At 43.9% G+C, this 20,398-nt stretch overlaps 1 protein-coding gene across 1 annotated transcript in view; it reads left to right on the top strand.

Moving 5' to 3' along the window:
* TLR7 (toll like receptor 7) overlaps window positions 1–18,544 on the top strand; it is a 66,597-nt gene extending 48,053 nt beyond the window's left edge. The window contains exon 2 of the mRNA XM_029604339.1: window positions 14,784–18,544. Within this exon, the coding sequence (XP_029460199.1) occupies window positions 14,784–17,930 (3,147 nt within the window). The 3' untranslated portion in view covers window positions 17,931–18,544. The remainder of the gene's footprint in view (window positions 1–14,783) is intronic.
* The last annotated feature ends 1,854 nt before the right edge of the window (window positions 18,545–20,398 follow it).

The raw sequence follows: 20,398 nt of genomic DNA, 5'->3' as shown, positions 1-20,398 counted from the left end.
AGCGGTGGGGAGTCCGATGGGACAGCAAGAAAATTCAGATGGTAACCCTGAGTAATGATTGCCAGCACCCATTGGTCGGTTGTGATGGTTTGCCACATTCCATGAAAGTGGCATAGTCGACCTCCCACTGGTATGGCTGGCAGAGGGATCAGGCTGCTGCTCTCAAGGTGAAAGTCAAAAGCCTGAAGCAGGCCCCGGTTGGGGAGCTGCTTGTGACTTTTGCTTGCGAGGCTGGCGAGGCTGGGATTTATGATAGGTCCTCGTCACTCGGGTCCTTGTCGGTGGAGGATAGTACTTCCTTGGCCGGAAGAAAGTTCTTAGGATCCTTCTTGGAGGGCTGTCTAGACAGGAAGTCAGAAGGTATCGTTGAGAGCTGTTTGAGGGTCTCATGATGATCCTTTAACTCAGCCACTATTTGCTGAATCTGTTCACCGAATAGATTGTCACCAGTACAAGGCAAGTCGGAGAGCCTGTCTTGTACTTCTGGGCGAAGGTCTGAAGACTTGAGCCAGGCCCAACGCCGTGCCAAAATGGCAGTCGCAGACACTCTAGTGGAGGTGTTGAAGATATCGTAAGCTGTTCTTATTTCGTGTTTCCCTGCTTCAAAACCCTTGTTGACAAGGGTTTGAAGATGTTCTTGGAATTGGTCAGGCAGGGTTTCAGAGAAATCCTGTATCTGTTTGAAAATGACCCTGTTGTATTGGGTCATATACAGCTGGTAAGCAGCAATTCTAGAGATGAGCATGGCCCCTTGGAACACTCATCGACCAATATTGTCTAGGAATTTGTGTTCCTTGACAGGAGGGATAGAGGAGTGTGGCGTCGTTCCTTTTGCCTTCTTCTGAGCTGACTCTACCACAACTGAGTGGTGGTCAAGCTGACTACTTATCTAGTACAGTCAGCCCGGGGCTGACTGTACTAGATAAGTAGTGTCAGCCTTCCTGTGTACTGGGGCTATGGATCCAAGATTTTCCCAATTCTTTTTAAGGAGATCAAGAAGAACTTGATGAATGGGAAAAGAGGTGATCACTTTAGGGGCATCCAGGAATTGGAGAAGCTCCATCATCTGGTGCCTATCATCTTGTTCCGTCTGAAGTTGAAAAGGGACCATCTCAGACATTTCCTTCACAAAATTAATGAAAGAGAGGTCCTCTGGAGGAGAACGCTTTCTACTTTCAGTAGGAGAAGGAGGTGAAGGTAAATCATCGGTGTCTGTGGAGGTATCATCACCACAAGAGTCATAAGGATCAACAGGCTGACCTGTAGGACGAGGGGGTGGTTGGATACCCGAAGGGCACAGCTGAGGCTCCGAGAAAATCAAAGGAATCGCCAACGGCACCGTGGACACCTTGGGGGGCATCGGTGCCGGCATCGATGGCGCCGATGTGCGTATTGCCGCCGATGAGTGAATCGGTGGCGAGGGACAGCATGGCATCAATGGCTGAGGCACTACCCTGGAAGGAGGAATGCGGAATGGTGTTTCTCCTCCCGATGAAACAGTCATCGGGGAGGTCACCGGAGCCATCGGAGACCCAGGAAGCACCGGTGGAAGGGCAGTCATGAGCACCTCTATCCGGGAAAGCAGCGGTGCCAGCGCTGCTAGAATCGGGTCGTAACCGGTTCCACTCTCGGTGCCGGTGTCGGTGCCGGAGGGACCTGGAGTCGTTGCATCGCTTTGTCGATGGCCTCCTGGACCAGCCGGTCCAGTTCTTCCCGGAGACCTGGGGCAATCAGCTCCGGCTCCGTGACGGAAGAGGGAGGCTGAGGCACAGTCGGAGGGACCACCTTTAAAGGCGGAATCACGACTCCCAAACCCCGATTGGGTGAGGGTGGCCTCGATGACCCGGTCGCAGGAGTGGTCTGTGCCGCTCCTGGACGGGGCTTCTTCAACGGTGGCTCGGACGGTGGCGAGGTCGATGATTTCGCTCCCTCGACGGTCTGAGACCTATGATGCCGATGGCGATGCTTCTCCCTACGATCTCCTTGATCTTGAGGGGGAGGTACGGGAGTCGATGGCCATGAAGACATCTATGGTGGGCGGTCACCGGACGGTTGTCAATGGACCAACTTTGACGGTGCCAATTCCGAGGACGTCGATGCGATGGACGGCGTCGGGATGTGAGCATGGAAGAGGAGTCCCATCTTCTCCATTCTGGCTTTGCGACCCTTAGGTGTCATGAGGGCACACTTGGTGCAAGTTAGGACATCATGCTCACGGCCTAGACACAAAACACAGACTCCATGGGGGTCTGTGATAGACATGGTGCGAGTACAGTCCGGGCACTGACGAAACCTCGACGCCATGGCCATGGAAAAATCAAGCCGCGGTAAGGTCGACGGCCAGTAGGCCGCGAGGGCCAAACTCGACGGTAACCGACGAAAAACGGTGAAAAAACTTACCGGAGTACCACGGTCAAAGAAAGCTAGAGGGGGGACCCCTGTGGGGCGAAGTATTTTTAATTAATTCCGTTAGGAAAATTCCTGTCAGGAATCAGTTCAGAGCTCCTAAACCGCGAGGCTACTGTTGCGCGGAAAAAAGAAGACTGAAGGTTGACCCCTGTTGGCTGCAGGGTTAGTGCCATGCTGGGCATGCCCAGTAGGGGCCAGTCAAAGTTCTGGAAACTTTGACAGAAGTTTTCCGTGATTGGGCTCCATCCTGATGATGTCACCCATATGTGAGGACTACCATCCTGCTTGTCCTGTGAGAAAATTATTTTTCACTCAACGCACAATAAAGCTCTGGAATTTGTTGCCAGAGGATGTGGTTAGTCCAGTTAATGTAGCTGGGTTCAAAGAAGGTTTGGATAAGTTCTTGGAGGAGAATTCCATTAACTGCTATTAATCAAGTTTACTAAGGGAATAGCCACTGCTATTAATTGCAGTAGCATGGGATCTTCTTAGTGTTTGGGTAATTGCCAGGTTCTTGTGGCCTGGTTTGGCCTCTATTGGAAACAGGATGCTGGGCTTGATGGACCCTTGGTCTGACCCAGCATGGCAATTTCTTATGTTATTGTTCTCAGATAATTTGCAATCTACACAAAATTTCCAGGCAGTCCCACCAATAATCCATTACTATAGACTAATCGATTGAATATAAGTACATGAGTAATAGTTTGTAGATTATGTGTCTTTAGAAATAAAGTCACCTGACATACCATAAAATGAGGAACTGACCAAAGATGTGATCTGGCCTGTCATAGTTAATCTGCTGTCAAACTTGACCCCTAAAAATGTTATCACATTCTTAACTGGAATTTCACAACCTGCCATTCAAGGTAGAGCCTAAGGGCATTGCTTTTCCTGAGTTCACAATCTGACAGCCACTCCGCATCCTGATCTAAACATCATTAGATCATCACTTGACCTAGAATTCAAATATGCAAACAGCTGGATATCATCTGCACAAATAAACAACTGAATCCCAAGCCATGGAAAGAAGTTGCTAAAGGTGCCAAAAACTGTTAAAGAGAATAGGTATCAGAACAGAGCCCTGAGGAACATTTAATTTGAAAGTAATCAGATATTTCAGGGTTCCATATTATTTGAAAGATACAATTAGCCATATCCAGGTAGGATTCAAATCATTTCAAGATCAACCACATCACACCTATTTCCTTCAGCCTTTTGAGAAGAAGCTGGTAATTAATAGTATCAAATGCTGCACTCATGTCAATTGATACAACTTTAATTTAACCTAGATCTTATTTAAAAATGCAATTTTAAAAGGTTTCAGTGCTAAAACCAGCTGTAAAACCTGATTTGTCTTAGTATTCTCAAGGAATTTGGAAATTCAGGTGGCAATGACTTTTTCAATAACTTTAGAAATAAATGGAAGATTAGAAATTGGTCTATAATTATTAATATCTAATGGACTGAGGGAGTTATTCTTCAGAGATGGATGAATTCTGGCATATTTCAGTTCTGGGGTACTTTCCCTGAGACAGACTAGAATTAATAATACCGTAGTCAAAAATGTGGCTCCCTGTCCCCACCCTCCTCTACCCCTGATGGGCCTCATGGCTCTTTTTCCATGGGTCTCACAGCTCCTTCACCCTGTGGATTTCAGGGCATTTTCTCTCTGCCAGCCCCATGGACCTCAGAACTCTTTCCCTAGATCCTGTGGATCACGTTTTCTGCCACCACCTTTTTCCCCCTCATCGCCCTCTCTTTGTCTAGGTCTGGCATTTGTAAAACCTGCCTTCTTTCTGTAGCATGCTACTCATCACTTCCTCTTGTGGCCAGCATAGTTCATACCATTGCTGTATTAACATCATGGGCCAAAATAGAAAGTGGTGAGGAGTTGATGTACCACAGGAATAAAGCAGGTTTTACATGCATTGGGTATGAACACAGAGAGAGGGCTGAGCAGAGTGAAAGGCAGGCTTTAGGTTAGGAGCAGCAGTGCACTTAGAGTTTGGGGAGGGGAGAGCTGGGGCTCAGGGCCTGGAGTCCAGGTGCTCAAAGCTAACAACTCCCCTGTTAGAAACCCCCTGTCCTGAGACTCCCAGGCCAGAGGACGTCTGTCCCTGAACCCATGGGTTAGACACCTTCTGCTCAAGACCCAAGGAACCAAGAGAGAGGCAGGGAAGCAGGAGCAGCGGCATGAACACCCAAAGGCATCAAGAGAGGGGCAAGGCAGTATGAGCAGAGACAATACCTAAAAGTACTGAGAAAGAGGAAGGGTAGCATCAGCAGTGGCATTAACACCCCAAGGCACTGAGAGACAGGCAAGATAGCATCAACCTCTTGAGTCCCATTAATGTGCACACTGTTGAGAGAAAGCTCACATTGCTGACAGGGGGGCTACTATGAAGAAATTCATGCTTCTGGAGTTCCACTGATGGAACTGCTAAGAGGAAGCTCATGCTTCTGACAAAAGCACCACTGAGAAGAAGCTCCTGCAGCTGACAATGTCACTTTTGTGAAGAAGTTCACGCCTTAGAATCCCACTGATGGATGCACAGCATCTATACATAATGCCCGTGTCTAAGGTTACAAAAAAGGCAAGCCAAGATAAGCAGATTGAAAAATGCTTGCTGGTGATTTGTTCTGTCTCCTTTCTTCTTTCCCACTGGCTGGCTTAATGAAAAAAAAAAAAAAAGAAAATGCTTTCTCTATTGGTTTTAAAGGGAAACAAAATTATATGAATGTCACAAACTACATTTCATTAGGTTTTTGGTTTTTTCAAATTGGAAATGCCAAGAAATAAAAAAACAAATAGTGTCAATGTTTTTTCATATCATTTTCTACTGACAGCACTTCTCTATAATATAGTTTTATATATACAAAGCTTCCTATGACAGATTTCAAAACAAATATCAACATATTTATAAAACAAAGCAAAACTGGGGAGCGAGAGGAGAGCCGGGAGCTGTTTCTTGGGAGCCATTGGAGAGTTCCTCTCCCACGGTGTTACCTCAACGCCGACGCCAGAGGGAGGTTTGGCCCGAAGGTCTATTTCTTCCGGGCAAGAGCAACACGCAGCCAAAGTCCCGCCCCTTTGGTTTCTATGGAAAGAAAACGGAAGGCCAAGATTTTTATGTCATCCCCCACCATTCAAGGCACGATGAATCGTCAACTTGAGCAGCAAGTAGAGGAAACCATAGAGAACTGTGCAAGGGAGACGTCCTCAATATCAGGGACCTCCCTAAATCCTGGCACGAACGTACCACCTCTTCAACCAGGACTAGCTACCACCATCCCTATTTCCAACAGTTCGCTGGCTGGTAAGTTTCCACTGGGTCTACAAGGGGGCCAGATGCCCAGTCTGAAGGTAGTATCTGGATTGTTTTTACAAACTGCAAGTCCTTAGAAAGCTAAAACCACTACTTCACTTCAACAATTTCTGTACAGCACTACAATCCATCATACTATCCAAAATAGACTATTGCAACTCCCTTCTGCTTGGGCTCCCGGCCAACACCATCAAACCTCTCCAGATGGTTCAGAGCTCCGCAACCAGAATTCTTATCAACGCCAACAAAAAAGAACACATCACCCCCATCCTTAAGAACCTCCACTGGCTGCCCCTTAAATACAGGATCCTCTTTAAAGTTCTCACAACTATCCACGAAACCACGCACAACATCTCCCCTCTCTACCTAAGCTCCCAACTGGGTCCACATACATCATCCAGACCTATCAGAGGAGCATACAAAGGCACACTCTATGCCCCCCCCCCCCCCCCCCCCCGCAAAATCTTCCCTAAAGAAACACGCCTTATCTACAGCAGGCCCTACACAGTGGAAAGCGCTCCCTCCAGACATCCGACAAGAACCTTGCCACTTGACTTTCAGAAAGAAACTCAAAACTTGGCTTTTCTGCCAAGTGTTTTCAGGAACATAAGCCCCTTATTCACATCCTGCTTGCCTGTTCCTCCGTTTATTCTTAATGTCTGAACTAATTAAGGGTGTTATGGGCACGATGTACCCTACTAGTATTCTCTGCTGTAGGTTACTGATGGTTACTCTCACAAGCTGTAATTGTCACCCATTATCATTGTACAGACTACTTTATATAGTTAACTGTTTATTTGTTTTATTGGTCCTTTCTGGACCATTCCATAACTTGGCTAGAATAATTCCCCCTATCCCAGTTCCTTGTACTCCTTGTTCCATGTACCGCCTCCGGGCGAACTCTTTTTCTCTGTTTCAATGTAAACCGATGTGATTTGTATGTCATACAGGAACACCAGTATATAAAAATTAAAAACAAATAAATCTCTGATATTGTTAATTTACAGATTCCTTTATTATTGCCCTCTTCTGAGAGTGTTGCACCCTCCTTGGGAGTGTTCCTTTGCCTGCAGTTTTGTCCAATCCTGAGGAGTTTCCTGACTTCTAATACCAAAGATATCACTCTTGTGGATATTTGGCAGGTGGTAACTCATGTTGATAAATCTTTAATGAAATCTGTGTCTCGGCTGCGTAAAATAACTGAAGACATTAAACTAAATCAGCATGATTTGAAAGCCCTTGATGAGTCTATTGCTAATGTGAAATCTCAACAATGTGTGTTACAGGCTTCTAACATTGCTTATATTAAGGATAGTGTAATACTTCATTCCCAAATAGAAAATCTGAAAAATTAGCTTAGGGGTAAAAATTTGAGATTTTTGAATTTTCCACAGACAAGGCTACTTTTAGTGTTTGAATTATTGAAAAAAGTATTTTGAAGAAATTTTAGGGATACGTGAAAGCAAATGCCCTTCTATTTCTAATATATATTAGGGTATATATATATATATATAACAGGCGCACACACATGTACGCCTGTTTTTATAACATGTACGCCTGTTTTTATAACATGCGCAGGCGCACACGTTATAAAATCGAAGGTCGGTGCGCACAAGGGGGTGTACAATTGTGCACCTTGCGCGCGCCCAGCCCGCTCTGAGCCACGCTGCCTTACCCCGTTTCCTACCTTACCACCCCACCTTCCCTTCCTTTCCCCTACCTCCTCGCCCTTTCCTCCCTACCTTTTTCATCATCTTTTTTTTGTTACAAAACTTACTTCAGCCCTGGGGCTGAAGTAAGTTGCGCATGCTGGCCGACTGCTGGCGTGTAATCCCCAGCACAACGACTGTGCAGAGGCCTCTGGCCATACCCCCGCCCTGGACTGCCCTTTTTGCAAGCCGCATCCTGGGGCTTTATGCATGTCGCCAGGCCTTTTGAAAATAGGCCCAGTGTGCGTATGACCGGTTACATGCGTAAATCCTCCGAAAATCTGGTCCATTATCTTCTCCTTAGGTTGCTTTGTGGACGATGTTTTCCAAGATGTTTCTAAAGTAAACAAGTAGGGATATGCAGAGGGACCGCATACGTTACATTCAATATTCGTATTTGTGGGGGGGGGGGGGCAGATACATTGCATTCGGCAAGGGGGGCCCCGATCCATTCATGCATTCCATTTTTATTCATTTCCCGGCTAAAATTTAATTAACTACAACCCCCTACCCTACTGATCCCCACAAGACTTGCCAAAAGTCCCTGGTGGTCCAGCGGGGGTCCGTGAGCGATCTCCTGCACTCGAGCCGTTGGCTTCTGGTAATCAAAATGGTGCTGATAGCCTTTTCCCTTACCATGTCACAGGGGCTATCGGCGCCATTTTCAAAACTGGCAGCCGATGGCGTGAGTGCAGTAGATGGCTCCCGGACCCCTGCTGGACCACCAGGGAGTTTTGGCAAGTCTTGGGGGGGTCAGGAGGGTGGGGGTTTTGTTTAAATTCGCTCCTTTAGACGGCCGAATAATTCGGTGAAGATTCGTTGTATTCGTGGTAATCGCGATACGTTTCGCTTCCCCACGAATACAATGAATATGGCCCTATACGTTGCGGATTGCCACTATGTTGAAAATGAATGCACACCCCTATAAACAAGCTCGTTGTTGCACTTTGAGGGGACCCTTGTCCTGGAGCAGTGGAGAACGGCTCCCTGGTCGGACCCAGGAAGCACCTGCCACCAGGTGGCGGAGCACAGGAGGAGACAGAGGCTAGCTGGAGCTTCACCACCGGAACCTCGCGGTACCCCCGGGTGGAGCCCTTGGGGACCCGGGCCACATGGACTCGCAGGTGTCTCCCTGATAGGAGGTATAAAGGAGTGCCCACCAGGATCAAGGGTGCATGGTCGATTTCTTGACTGAAGGCCTGAGAAATCAAGGAAGGCCAGAAAAGTGTCTGCGATGACAAGACTAGGAGCAGGGCCAAAATCAAGGAGGCGAGGTCAAGGATAGCCGAGGTCGAGTTCCAAGGATCAGTCCGAGAGAGGTCAGCCAAAACAAGGGTCAAGTTCCATGGATCACTCCGAGAGTAGTCAGCCAAAGCAGAGGTCAGGTTCCAGAGGTCAGATGTGGTCAAGGAGACAGGCAAAGGTCTGAATCCGGGCAGCGATCAGCGTAGTCAAGGAGACAGGCAAAGGTCAGTACCAGAGAGTCAGTCGAAGAGATGCTGGAACATGAGGACGCTGGCACACAAGGATGCTGGAACTCGAGAATGCTGGAACAGGCTATGAGACACAGAGGCAAACTCAGTACACACACGGTGTTGACCCGACTGCCAAGGCAAGGAAGTGCAGGCAGGCACTTCCTTTAGTAGTATGTTTGATCAGGGCATGCCGCAGAGCTTGGACCCGCCCCTGGCTCTTTAAAGGACCGGGCAGTCCGCACGTGCCTAGGGGCAGGGCCGATGCCATGGAGGATGCCGAGCCCCGCTGTGAGGCCTGATGCGCTGAGGAAGGCCCGGCAACTGCCGCCATGGGACGCTGAGGCCTGGAGGAGCTTGCCACAGCTGCTGGGGAGGCTGACCCGGGACCTGCAGTGGAGTTGGAAAGGTGAGCAGGCCCATGCTCGGGCTGAGCGCGGACGGGGCGTGCAACACTCGTTGAAGGCAATGTCAGTGTCTACAGGTAAAAAATAGAATTATTGACTTGGGAGCTACATTTTTGTAAGATACCCATGTAATTGTTTGATTACCTTTCAAGGAATGAAATTTATATTTACTGATCCTATTCATTTTTATTAGGGATATTTATATTTACTAATCCTGTTCATCTGTATTCCTCTCCATAAGTATTATGTTTCTTTGTTATTCCCTTGAGACTCTCCCCATATAATGTGGACTGGATGATTTATATTATTATTGAGATATCATGTGTTCCTTTTTTTTCCTATTTTATTTTCTTAAATTCTTATTTTGTGAATGTTTTATGAAATCAATAAATAGTAAATTATTTTAAACTCAACTATATTATTTTTTATTTATGCCATTTTGAAATATATACATACAGAAATATTATTTGAAATACAGATGTAATGTAATTGTATACCTTCAGTAACTTAGACTTAAAAGAAACAAAATTAAATCTGTATAGTTAGAGGAAAACTCCAGGAAAGATTAACCACTATAAATGTTTTTAAGGCAATTTTGGGAAAACCCTATCAACAATTGAAAATTAGGAGAGCACATGATTTAAATTCTAGTTTGGCTCTGATCCTATAGCCAAGGACATTTGGATTTGGGAATCAAGAAAAGATCGTAGCTGAGATATTTTGAAGAAAACATATTTCTGGTTTTTATGCAATATTGCACATCTACATGGAAATCTTATAGTCATTTTACCCCCTTTACTTTCCACTTCTTGTTTAACCGCCAAAAATTTCTTCCTCCTTAGTTGTGTAGCTCTGGAGAAGTCTGGGTATATCCAAACTTTTTCTCTATGAAAAAGTTCCGTTCTATTTCGCATGTAGAGGCGAAAGACTGCATCCCTATCTAAAGCGAAAACAAAGGACACATGCAACGTAGCTCTAGTAGATATATTAGTTTCAGGAGTAGCTTCAATTATAACTGTTAGATTTAATGAGGTATCTCCTAGTTTACTATCAGATGTAACTTCCTTAGCTGCAATATATATTTTAGAAAAAGCAGGGAGAGCCTGCTTGTGGCATTTTTAATATTTGACTCAGGTATTCTTTAAACATATCTTGTGGTGCTATTAATGTATGTCTAGGAAAATTTAATACTCTGAGATTTAAATATTTCAATGAATTTTCAATGGATTCCAGTCTCTTATCATGGAGGATCTCAGCTTTAGTAAATCTCTGGTGGCAAGTTTCCAAATTAATCATTTTTACTTCTACCTGTTCTTTCTCCTTATCCGAATTTGAAATGTAAGTTTCAATTTCAGAAAAACGCTGTTTGGAATCCATTGTTATTTTTGTTAGGTTGATAATAGCTGTCTCTAAGGATTTAATGGCAGACCAAAGGGATTCCATCGTTATTTGTGCAGGACTATCCAATTGTAAGAAATTAGCACTTCCTTCCCTTGTTTCACTTGTTCCCTCCTTGGCTAAGTCTCCTCCTCTCCCATCTCGTTGCTCATTTTGCAACTTTAAAAAGTCCGATGAAATTGACTGAGGTGGAGGAGGGGTGCTTGGGGCCCCTGGGCTCAAAGATGTTTCGGCTGGAAGAGCAGGCATCCGCTCTATGCCTGACTCCTCAATAGCCCTTGCTCCAGGTACTGTATCATGTGCTGGAGTGAAGAAAGCGGGTATCTGTAATTGGGAAGGCAAGGCTCTATCAAGGGAGATGAAGTGACTATCTCCCTTATTTTAGCCTTCCTTTTTGTGTGAGGCATTCTGGTTTCTATGAGAAAAAAAACAGTCCACAGCTCTCTTCAAAACACACTCCAAATCAATTATTCTTTCCTAGGTGGAGGCTGAGGGTCTGAGGAAGTGTAATTAATAAATCGTATACTCACAATTTTGCTGATGCGTGCCAGTCATTGAAATTCAAATTGGAAATTTTTAAACAGTCCCGAAATATCCAAAAAGCCGCTCGCCCCTTTGGCTCACGCGGCTTCAGCAACGTGCCGGCATCGGCAAGCGCCACAGAGGGCTGGCTTTTAAAGAGATAGCCAGTCACCCCTTGATGACGTCAGCAGGAGGCAAAAATTATGCTGCGGGTTCATTGGGGGCCGAGAAAGCACATCTCACCCCTTCCTCTCCACAAGCAGGTTTGGTTGTTTAAGCAGGCGTTTCCTCTCTCCTCCACCTCTGGTAATTGCCGCAGGGGGCTGGCTTTTAAAGAGATAGCCAGTCGCCCCTTGATGATGTCAGCAGGAGACAAAAATTATGCTGCGGGTTCATTGGGGGCCGAGAAGGCATGTCTCACCCCTTCTTCTCCACAAGCAGGTAATGGTTGTTTAAGCAGGCATTTCCTTTCTCCTCCACCTCTGGTAATTGCCGCAGGGGGCTGGCTTTTAAAGAGATAGCCAGTCACCCCTTGATGACATCAGTGGGAGGCAAAAATTATGCTGCGGGTTAGTTGGGGGCCGAGAAGGCACGTCTAACCCCTTCCTCTCCACAAGCAGGTAATGGTTGTTTAAGCAGGCATTTCCTCTCTCCTCCACCTCTGGTAATTGCCGCAGGGGGCTGGCTTTTAAAGAGATAGCCAGTCACCCCTTGATGACATCAGTGGGAGGCAAAAATTATGCTGCGGGTTAGTTGGGGGCCGAGAAGGCACGACTCACCCCTTCCTCTCCACAAGCAGGTAATGGTTGTTTAAGCAGGCGTTTCCTCTCTCCTCCACCTCTCTCAACTATATTATAATGCACAAAGTGCATTCTATATTTTGTTTTAATTCTTTTTTTTTTTGTTTTAGCTTTTCTCTCTTGGCTTATTTGATCAGTACTATTTGTTACTCCCTATTTCAAAGAATTGACCAACTCTGCAAAACAGCAGCTAATAAATGTAGAAGTGCATTATAACTCAAACTCATCTCTGGTTTCTTTTCTTTTTTTTAATAAATCTGTACATTTGTTTTACATAAAAAAGATTCCTCACCCTTCATTTGGAAAACATCTTCCCCTGTTCTACCGTCGTATCAATAGTATTTAAAAACTTATCGCATTATGGGGCGGATTTTAAAAGGCCTACGCGCGTAAGTCCCGGGGCTTTCGAAAAGGGGCGGGAGGGGGCGTTTCGGGGGCGTGCCGCGGCGTTTCGGGAGTGGGCCCGGGGGCGTGGCACCGGCCCGGGGGCGTGGTCGAGGCCTCCGGACCAGCCCCCGGGACCGGAGGACGGAGCGGGGCTGGCGCGCGCAAAATTAAGGGGGGGGTTAGATAGGGCCGGGGGGGTGGGTTAGGTAGGGGAAGGTGGGGGGAGGGCGAAGGAAAGTTCCCTCCGAGGCCGCTCCGAAATCGGAGTGGCCTCGGAGGGAACGGAGGCAGGCTGCGCAGCTCGGCGTGCGCAGGCTGCACAGCTCGGCGTGCGCAGGCTGCCGATTTTGCGCAGCCTTGCACGCGCCGACCCCGGATTTTATAAGATACGCGCAGCTACGTGTGTATCTTATAAAATCCAGCGTACTTTTGTTCGCCAGTGGCGTAGCGAGGGGTGGGCGGGGTGGGCGGCCGCCCCGGGCGCCAGGTCTAAGGGGGCGCCAAAAGCTATTTAAATAAAAAAAAGAAATTAGTATTTTAAGCCCAGATGCAAGTGTTGTTGAATACTGGCAGATCGTCTTTTTTTATTTGTTTGTTTTTTTTGTTTTGTTATGAGAGATTTATAGTAATGGTCAGGGGCGGATTGACCTATCGAGGGATCGGGCATCCCCTGATGGGCCGGTCTACCTGGTCACGTGGTCTCGACCGCGTGGCTCTTCTTCATCCCAGCCTCAACGCCTTCGCCAAGCCGGCAGGGGCCGAAGAAATACAAATCGAGGCCGGCGGGGGCCGAAGAAAAGAAGTCAAGCCAGGTGAGCCAGCGGCGCGCGGGCCGAAGAAATGAAGATGGGAACCTCCCAGCCAGCCCCCACTGGAGAAATTAAAATTGAGGCCGGCGGCGGCCGAAGAAAAGAAGATGGGCGCCTCCCAGCCAGCCTCAAGTGGGGGCTGGCTGGGAGGCGCCCATCTTCTTTGCTTCGGCCGCCGCCGGCTTTGATTTTAATTTCTTCGGCCTCTGCCGGAGACAGCCGGCCCCCGAAGGCCGGCGGGGGCCGAATAAATTAAAATCGAGGCCGGCGGCGGCGGAGGCCGAAGCAAAGAAGATGGGCGCCTCCCAGCCAGCCTCAAGCGGGGGCCGACTGGGCGGTGCCCATCTTCTTTTCTTCGGCCCCCGCTGGCCTCGATTTTAATGTCTTCGGCCCCCGCCGGAGACCAAGAGGGCCGAAGACATTAAAATCGAGGCCAGCGGGGGCCAAAGAAGTGAACACCGGTCTGCTAACCGCCGCCGGAGACCAGCTGTTCAACCTTGGATCGGAAGGGTGCTTCTGTGTGTATGTGAGAAAGGAGCAGTGTGTGTGTATGAGAAAGGAATGGTGCTTCTGTATGGGGTAGATTTTAAAAATCTTGTTTACATGCTACCCATTTATATTGTTCATTGTTTGTTTTAATTGGATTCTCTTTCATATTGTTAGTTATATGTATCAAAATCGTTGTATGTATCAAGTTGTTATTCTGTAAACCGGAGTGAAGGCATGTTTTGCTATACTTCGGTATAAAAAAGACTTTAAATAAATAAATAAAATAAATAAAAAGCATTTACTCGAGCAAAACTGGTTTTTGCTCGAGTAAATACACTTTACTCAAGTAAGTGGGCTTTTCAAAATTGCTACAATATATGCCATTGAATTGTCCATAGGATTTACTCAAGTAAGTGCACTTTACTCGAGTAAATAGCTTTTGAAAATTGCTACGATAGTATGTCACATTTACATGCGTAACTCCTTTGAAAAGGACCCCCTATGTGTATATACGGTATATATGTAAGAGAGGAATCTGCCAGTTTAAAAAAAAAAATTTGTGCTGGTAGTGCAACTTTTGAAAAGTTGGATGAAAGATTAAATTACTGAATGTTAAGCATCCCTCTTCTAGAAAATAAAATTTAGCAAAGTGGGTAGAGACAAATACTAAAGCAAAAAAAATTAAACTATTTAAAATGTTCATCTCAGCAAAATCACAAATTTAAGATACTGATGCCAGGTTTTGTTTTTTTTTTTTTAGCATAATTTAAGCATGAAGACTAGAATAGTTCCAATCTGAAATGGTTTTGCTATTTTTTTTAAGCCTTTAGAAAATGTATATTTTTAAATGACTAAGACTGGAATCTTGATGGAGGGAGGGGGCGCCGAAGAAGTCTCTTGCCCCGGGTGCCAAATTGTCTAGCTACGCCACTGTTGTTCGCGCTCGCGTATCGTTTGAAGATCTACCTCAGCATGTATATATATATATTTTTTTTTTAATCTGGATGTGATGTAATTGGTAAATCATTTTTCCTCTCTTTCTTTCTGGCTTTTAGGCATTGTCAGCAAAACAACTGTTTCTTTTCCTCTTGCTGCACTTCCTGTTTTCAAGGACTCTCCCAGCAAACTGGTATCCTAAAAGTCTCCCTTGTGATGTGACAGTAAATGCAGAAAAGGCTGCTGTAATAGTGGATTGCAGCGATCGGCACCTATTGGAAATCCCATGGGGCATTCCACTCAATGCTACCAACCTGACTCTAACCATTAACCATATACCAACCATTTCTTCTATCTCTTTTGGGCAGCTTGAGAACCTACTGGAGATTGATTTTAGATGCAATTGCTTGCCTGTCAGAGTGGGACCAAAAGACCATGTGTGCACCAGTAGACCAGTCATCCAGGACAACAGTTTTGCTTCACTTACAAATTTAAAGTCACTGTATTTAGATGGAAACCAGCTTTTAGAAATACCACGGGGTCTTCCCCCTAACTTACTTCTACTCAGCCTCGAAGCAAACAGCATCTATTCCATTACCAAGCAAAATCTGTCAGAGCTTGTAAACATAGAATTTCTGTATCTTGGGCAAAACTGCTACTACCGCAACCCATGCAATACTTCATTTAATATTCATCCAGAAGCTTTCCAAGATCTGAAAAATTTAACAGTTTTGTCGCTGAAATCTAATAATTTGACTGATGTTCCTATTGGTTTATCATCCAGTATAAAGGAGCTGTACTTATACAATAATGCAATTCAAAAAATTAAGGATAATGATTTTCACAGCCTTAACAATCTAGAAATTCTTGACCTAAGTGGAAACTGTCCCCGTTGTTACAATGCCCCTTATCCTTGTATCCCATGTGCGGGCAATGCACAGATTCAAATTGATTCCAAAGCCTTTGATTCTTTAACAAAATTAAAAATTCTACGATTACACAGCAACTCACTACAAAGTGTACAGGATGCCTGGTTCAAAAATATAAAAAACCTGCAAACATTGGACCTGTCCCAAAATTTTCTGGCTGAAGTAATTGGGGAGGCCCATTTTTTGAAGTATGTTCCCAATCTAGTAGAGCTGGATTTGTCATTTAATTATGAGCTGCAGAGATATCCTACATCCTTGAAACTTGCTAAAACATTTTCCAGTTTGTCTTCCTTGGAAATCTTTAGGATCAGGGGGTATGTCTTCAAAGAACTAAAAAAAGATTCCCTTAGGCCATTGCTAAGTCTCAAGAAGCTTAAAATTTTAGATCTCGGTACCAACTTTATCAAGATTGCTGACCTCAGTGTATTCAAGGAATTCCCAGCTCTGAAGCTAATAGATCTTTCAGTTAACAAAATATCACCCTCTTCCAGTGAATCTACCTACTATGGATCCTGTTCTCTAACCAGAGCTTCAACAGACAAATACAACAGCAGAATACTTCACGAGATGCATTATTTCAGATATGATGAGAATGGCCGTAGTTGTAAGTCTAAAGACAGAAAAGATTCTATCTTCCAACCATTAATCAATAGGGATTGCCTTAATTATGGTGAAACATTGGACTTGAGCAGAAATAACATATTTTTTGTTAATTCTAAGGACTTCCAGCATCTTACTTTTCTGAAATGTCTCAACTTATCAGGAAATGCTATTAGCCAATCTTTAAATGGCAGTGAATTTCAGCCCCTATCCAATTTGAAATACTTGGATTTTTCCAACAATCGAATTGATTTGTTATATTCAACTGCTTTCCAAGAACTGAAGCATCTGGAAGTACTGGACCTCAGTAACAACAAGTACTATTTTTTAGCTGAAGGTGTTACTCACATGCTCAATTTCACCAGGAACTTAAGAACTTTGAAGAAACTAATGATGAACTCAAATGAAATTTCTACCTCTACCAACACAATAATGGAAAGTCAATCACTTCATACATTAGAATTCAAGGGGAATCGCTTAGATATTTTATGGAGAGATGGTGATATAAGATTTTTAGAGTTCTTCAAGAAGCTTAGTAACCTACAAATACTAGATATTTCTGACAATTCCTTGAACTTTTTGCCTCCAGGTGTTTTTGAAGGTATGCCTCCCAATTTGGAGGAACTTTACTTGACTAATAATAAGTTAAAGACATTTAACTGGGGACATCTTCAATTTCTAAGAAAACTAAAAATTCTGGATCTTAGTAATAACATTCTGCATACTGTCCCCCGTGAACTGTCCAATTGCACTATAACCTTGCGCAATCTAATTTTGCAAAACAACAAGATCCATCATTTAACAAAGCATTTTCTCAGGAATGCTTTCCAGCTAAGATACTTGGATCTTCGTGCAAACAGAATTAAAATAATTAAGAAATCCAGCTTCCCTGAGAATGTGTTGAACAATCTAAGAGTATTGTTTCTACAGAATAACCCATTTTTATGTAATTGTGATGCTGTGTGGTTTGTCTGGTGGATCAACCATACAACAGTAACTATTCCTAAGTTGGCCACTGATGTAACCTGTGCAGGTCCAGGAGTACACAGAGGTCAAAGCATGGTCCTCTTAGATATGTATACTTGTGAGCTAGACTCCTTGCATTTAGTTCTGTACTCTGTGTCAGCATCAATTATCATTTGCCTGATGGTAATCACAGTTACAAGCCATCTCTTTTTCTGGGATGTATGGTACATATACCATTTCTGCGCTGCTAGATTCAAAGGATATCGACGCTTGCCTTCCATGGAAACTTGTTATGATGCTTTTATTGCTTATGACTCTAAAGATCTGGCTACAAGCGAATGGGTTTTGAATGAACTGGTTGCAGAACTGGAAAATGAAGGAGATAAAAAATTTAACTTGTGTCTAGAAGAAAGGGACTGGGTACCAGGTCAACCAATTTTGGACAACCTGTCAGAAAGCATACAACTAAGCAAAAAAACTGTATTTATACTAACAAGAAGGTACATAATGAGTGGACAGTGCAAGACAGCCTTCTACCTGGCACATCAGCGCCTTCTGGATGAAAAGCTAGATGTGATTATTTTGGTATATCTTGAAAAAATTCTACTAAAGTCCAAGTACCTCAGACTAAGAAAGAGACTGTGCAGTAGATCTGTTCTGGATTGGCCCAATAATCCTAAATCTCAACCTTATTTCTGGCACTGCCTGAAAAATGCCATGGCAACAGAAAATCATATGGTATACAATAAACTATTTAAAGAGTGTGTCTAGTTCTCCCCTGCCTTTTCTGTGTTTTTGCACTCTTTCAAGACTTGGCCACACAGAATGAGTAAGCTTAGTATTTTAACACGCAACAGAGAAAATGTTACATAACTCAGTAACCAGAAAATACTCCAAGGCTATGATCCTTTTTGAGTGCTTGCCACAGGAAATCTGGCTGTCAATCATTATCCAATATCTGAAGGCTAAATAATAACATGCAGCACTGAACAGGATATAATATTTCTTGCAAGTTACTGCTCATTTACTGCTCATTTTATAATGATAAATTAAATTGCACTACCTGTTGATAAAAGAGCCAGGCCTCTAGATCATTGAATATTGGAGAAAGAAAGTTGATTGAAATCTGGGTGATAATTTCTTTGCTTTAACTGTTGAAGGAAAGGTGGAAGACATTAGACAACTGACATTAAACCCAAGGCCAGCAGTGTGTATGAATTAAAATGCTGCTATTATTTGATCATTATAAAAATAAACTAATTTCATAGTTACTCTTGACACAAGTAAGAGGCAACACTTACTGCAAGATGTATTGTGGATGATTTTTTTTTTTTTTGTAATCTGCTTAACAGAGATTTTCTGTTTATAAGTGGAATATAAAAAAATTGTAAATAAATAAAGATGGTAAAAGAACCACAGAGACCAATTTTAAGTGGTATTCAATTGATATCCTTGGAGCCTTGGTAAAACATTGAAGTGAAGAAGAAGGAATAAATAGAGGCTTTCAGTCATTATCTCAGCACTTTACTCGTGGTAAAAAATAATTGCCATTTAAAAAAATTTTAAGTTCAACTGTTGGGTTAATTAATTTGTTCACTTACTAACATAAAATGCTAATATTAAAATGACCTTGGAAATATTTACTTAGTAGTAGATTTAAAAAACACGTGCGTGCGAGCGTCCATGCGCGCTCACAACCCGGCACGCACACATGGACATGCGATTTTATAACATGTGGGCACCAGTGCATCCATGTTATAAAATCGAGGGTTGGCATGTGCAAGGGGGTGCGCTATCCTAATCTCCCCCCCAAGTCCTGCTGGCACGCAAACCCCTGGCACAGCAGCAAATGGCCGCTGTGCTGGGTGCCTCTAGCCACATCCTGCCCTGCCACCTGGACCGCCCTGCCCCTTTCCCGAGGTCCCAGGACTTACAAGCTTCCTGGAGATTTACGAGCGTGGCCAGGCCTTTGAAAATGCCTGGGATTTAAGCACGTAAGGTTTTGAAAATTTACCCCTTAATGCATTCATTTCAAAAGTGGGCCAAAGAAAATTTGTAAGGGAACAGTTTTTGGGAGGCTGCCAATATAAAATTTGCATATGCATTTTGCAATTTGCACAATAACGACCAATGCATTTTGTAAATTACCCTGTTTGAACATTGAGAAGCGGTGTCTTAAACTTGAAGAACAGAAGTGCTGCTTCTGTGCTCCCTCAGAGAACATTTAAAGTTAAAAAAAAAAAGCAAAAAAAAACAACCCCACTTTGGTTAAGTCCTGTAAAACACATTAGTGTGAACATGTGTGATGAGTAAGTGTGATTAGAGTATATTTTTCTGAAAAGGTAAAATTAAGAGTAGTTGAAGATAAAATTAAATCTGCTGATCTGTGGTGTTAAAGTCAGCTTATCTAGCAATTTTCTAAAAGAAAAAAAAAGTGTATGTAAAGGAAAATTAACAGTAAATTCAGTCATGCATAAGTGAATTTTATTAATTTAATCAAAACCCTGATAGTAAACTCTAAGGTGGCTCTGTGCTTAATGAAAACCATAAAGATGAATTTTAAAAGCTCGGTGTGCACCAAAACCTGGAGATACGCGTGTTTCTCGGGCTGACGTGCACCATGGGGATTTTAAAAATTGCGCGAGTACACATGTATCTCCTGGTACACGCACAAATCAAAACATTAAAAAAGGGACGGGGTGTGGGCTTGGTCTGGGCGGCAAATAGGCAGGACATGTACATTCCGGGAAGGTCATTTGAATTGTGCATGTAAGTATTTATAAGCACACGTGTGCGCCGGGGTCCTCTACCACGTATCTCTTCTTCTGCTATGGAGGGCATGTAAGTATTGAAACAAAAAAAAGGCTAGTTAGCGAGGTTTTAAGTGTTGGGGCTAAAAGAGTAAAAGGGAGGCATATTAACTAGAAGGCGTTAGGAAGTTATATCCTTTACCTGTGTGAACTGGGAGCAAACTGGGGAAACTGGTAATTGTGTCAGCATGTATATCTAAAAAAATATCTAATAAAATGCATATCTAATCGATTGCTACTGGTACTAAATTTGGCGGAAAATGAGGGGGTGTGGTATAAACATTGTAGTAATTTAAAAATCAGTTTATGGCTTTTCACACAGAAAGATCTTGTCATAGATACATCCCAAATCTGCTGCAAATCTTTCCAATCAAGATCAATTTATAGATCTCAGTTCCAGGAGGTGATCAGATTCAGCAAGGTCTCTTC

This window comes from Rhinatrema bivittatum, chromosome 5 (assembly GCF_901001135.1).
Source record: "Rhinatrema bivittatum chromosome 5, aRhiBiv1.1, whole genome shotgun sequence".
Taxonomy (NCBI): Eukaryota; Metazoa; Chordata; class Amphibia; order Gymnophiona; family Rhinatrematidae; genus Rhinatrema; species Rhinatrema bivittatum.
The sequence above is the reverse complement of the archived record's forward strand: the minus strand, read 5'-3'. Positions and strand labels throughout refer to the sequence as shown.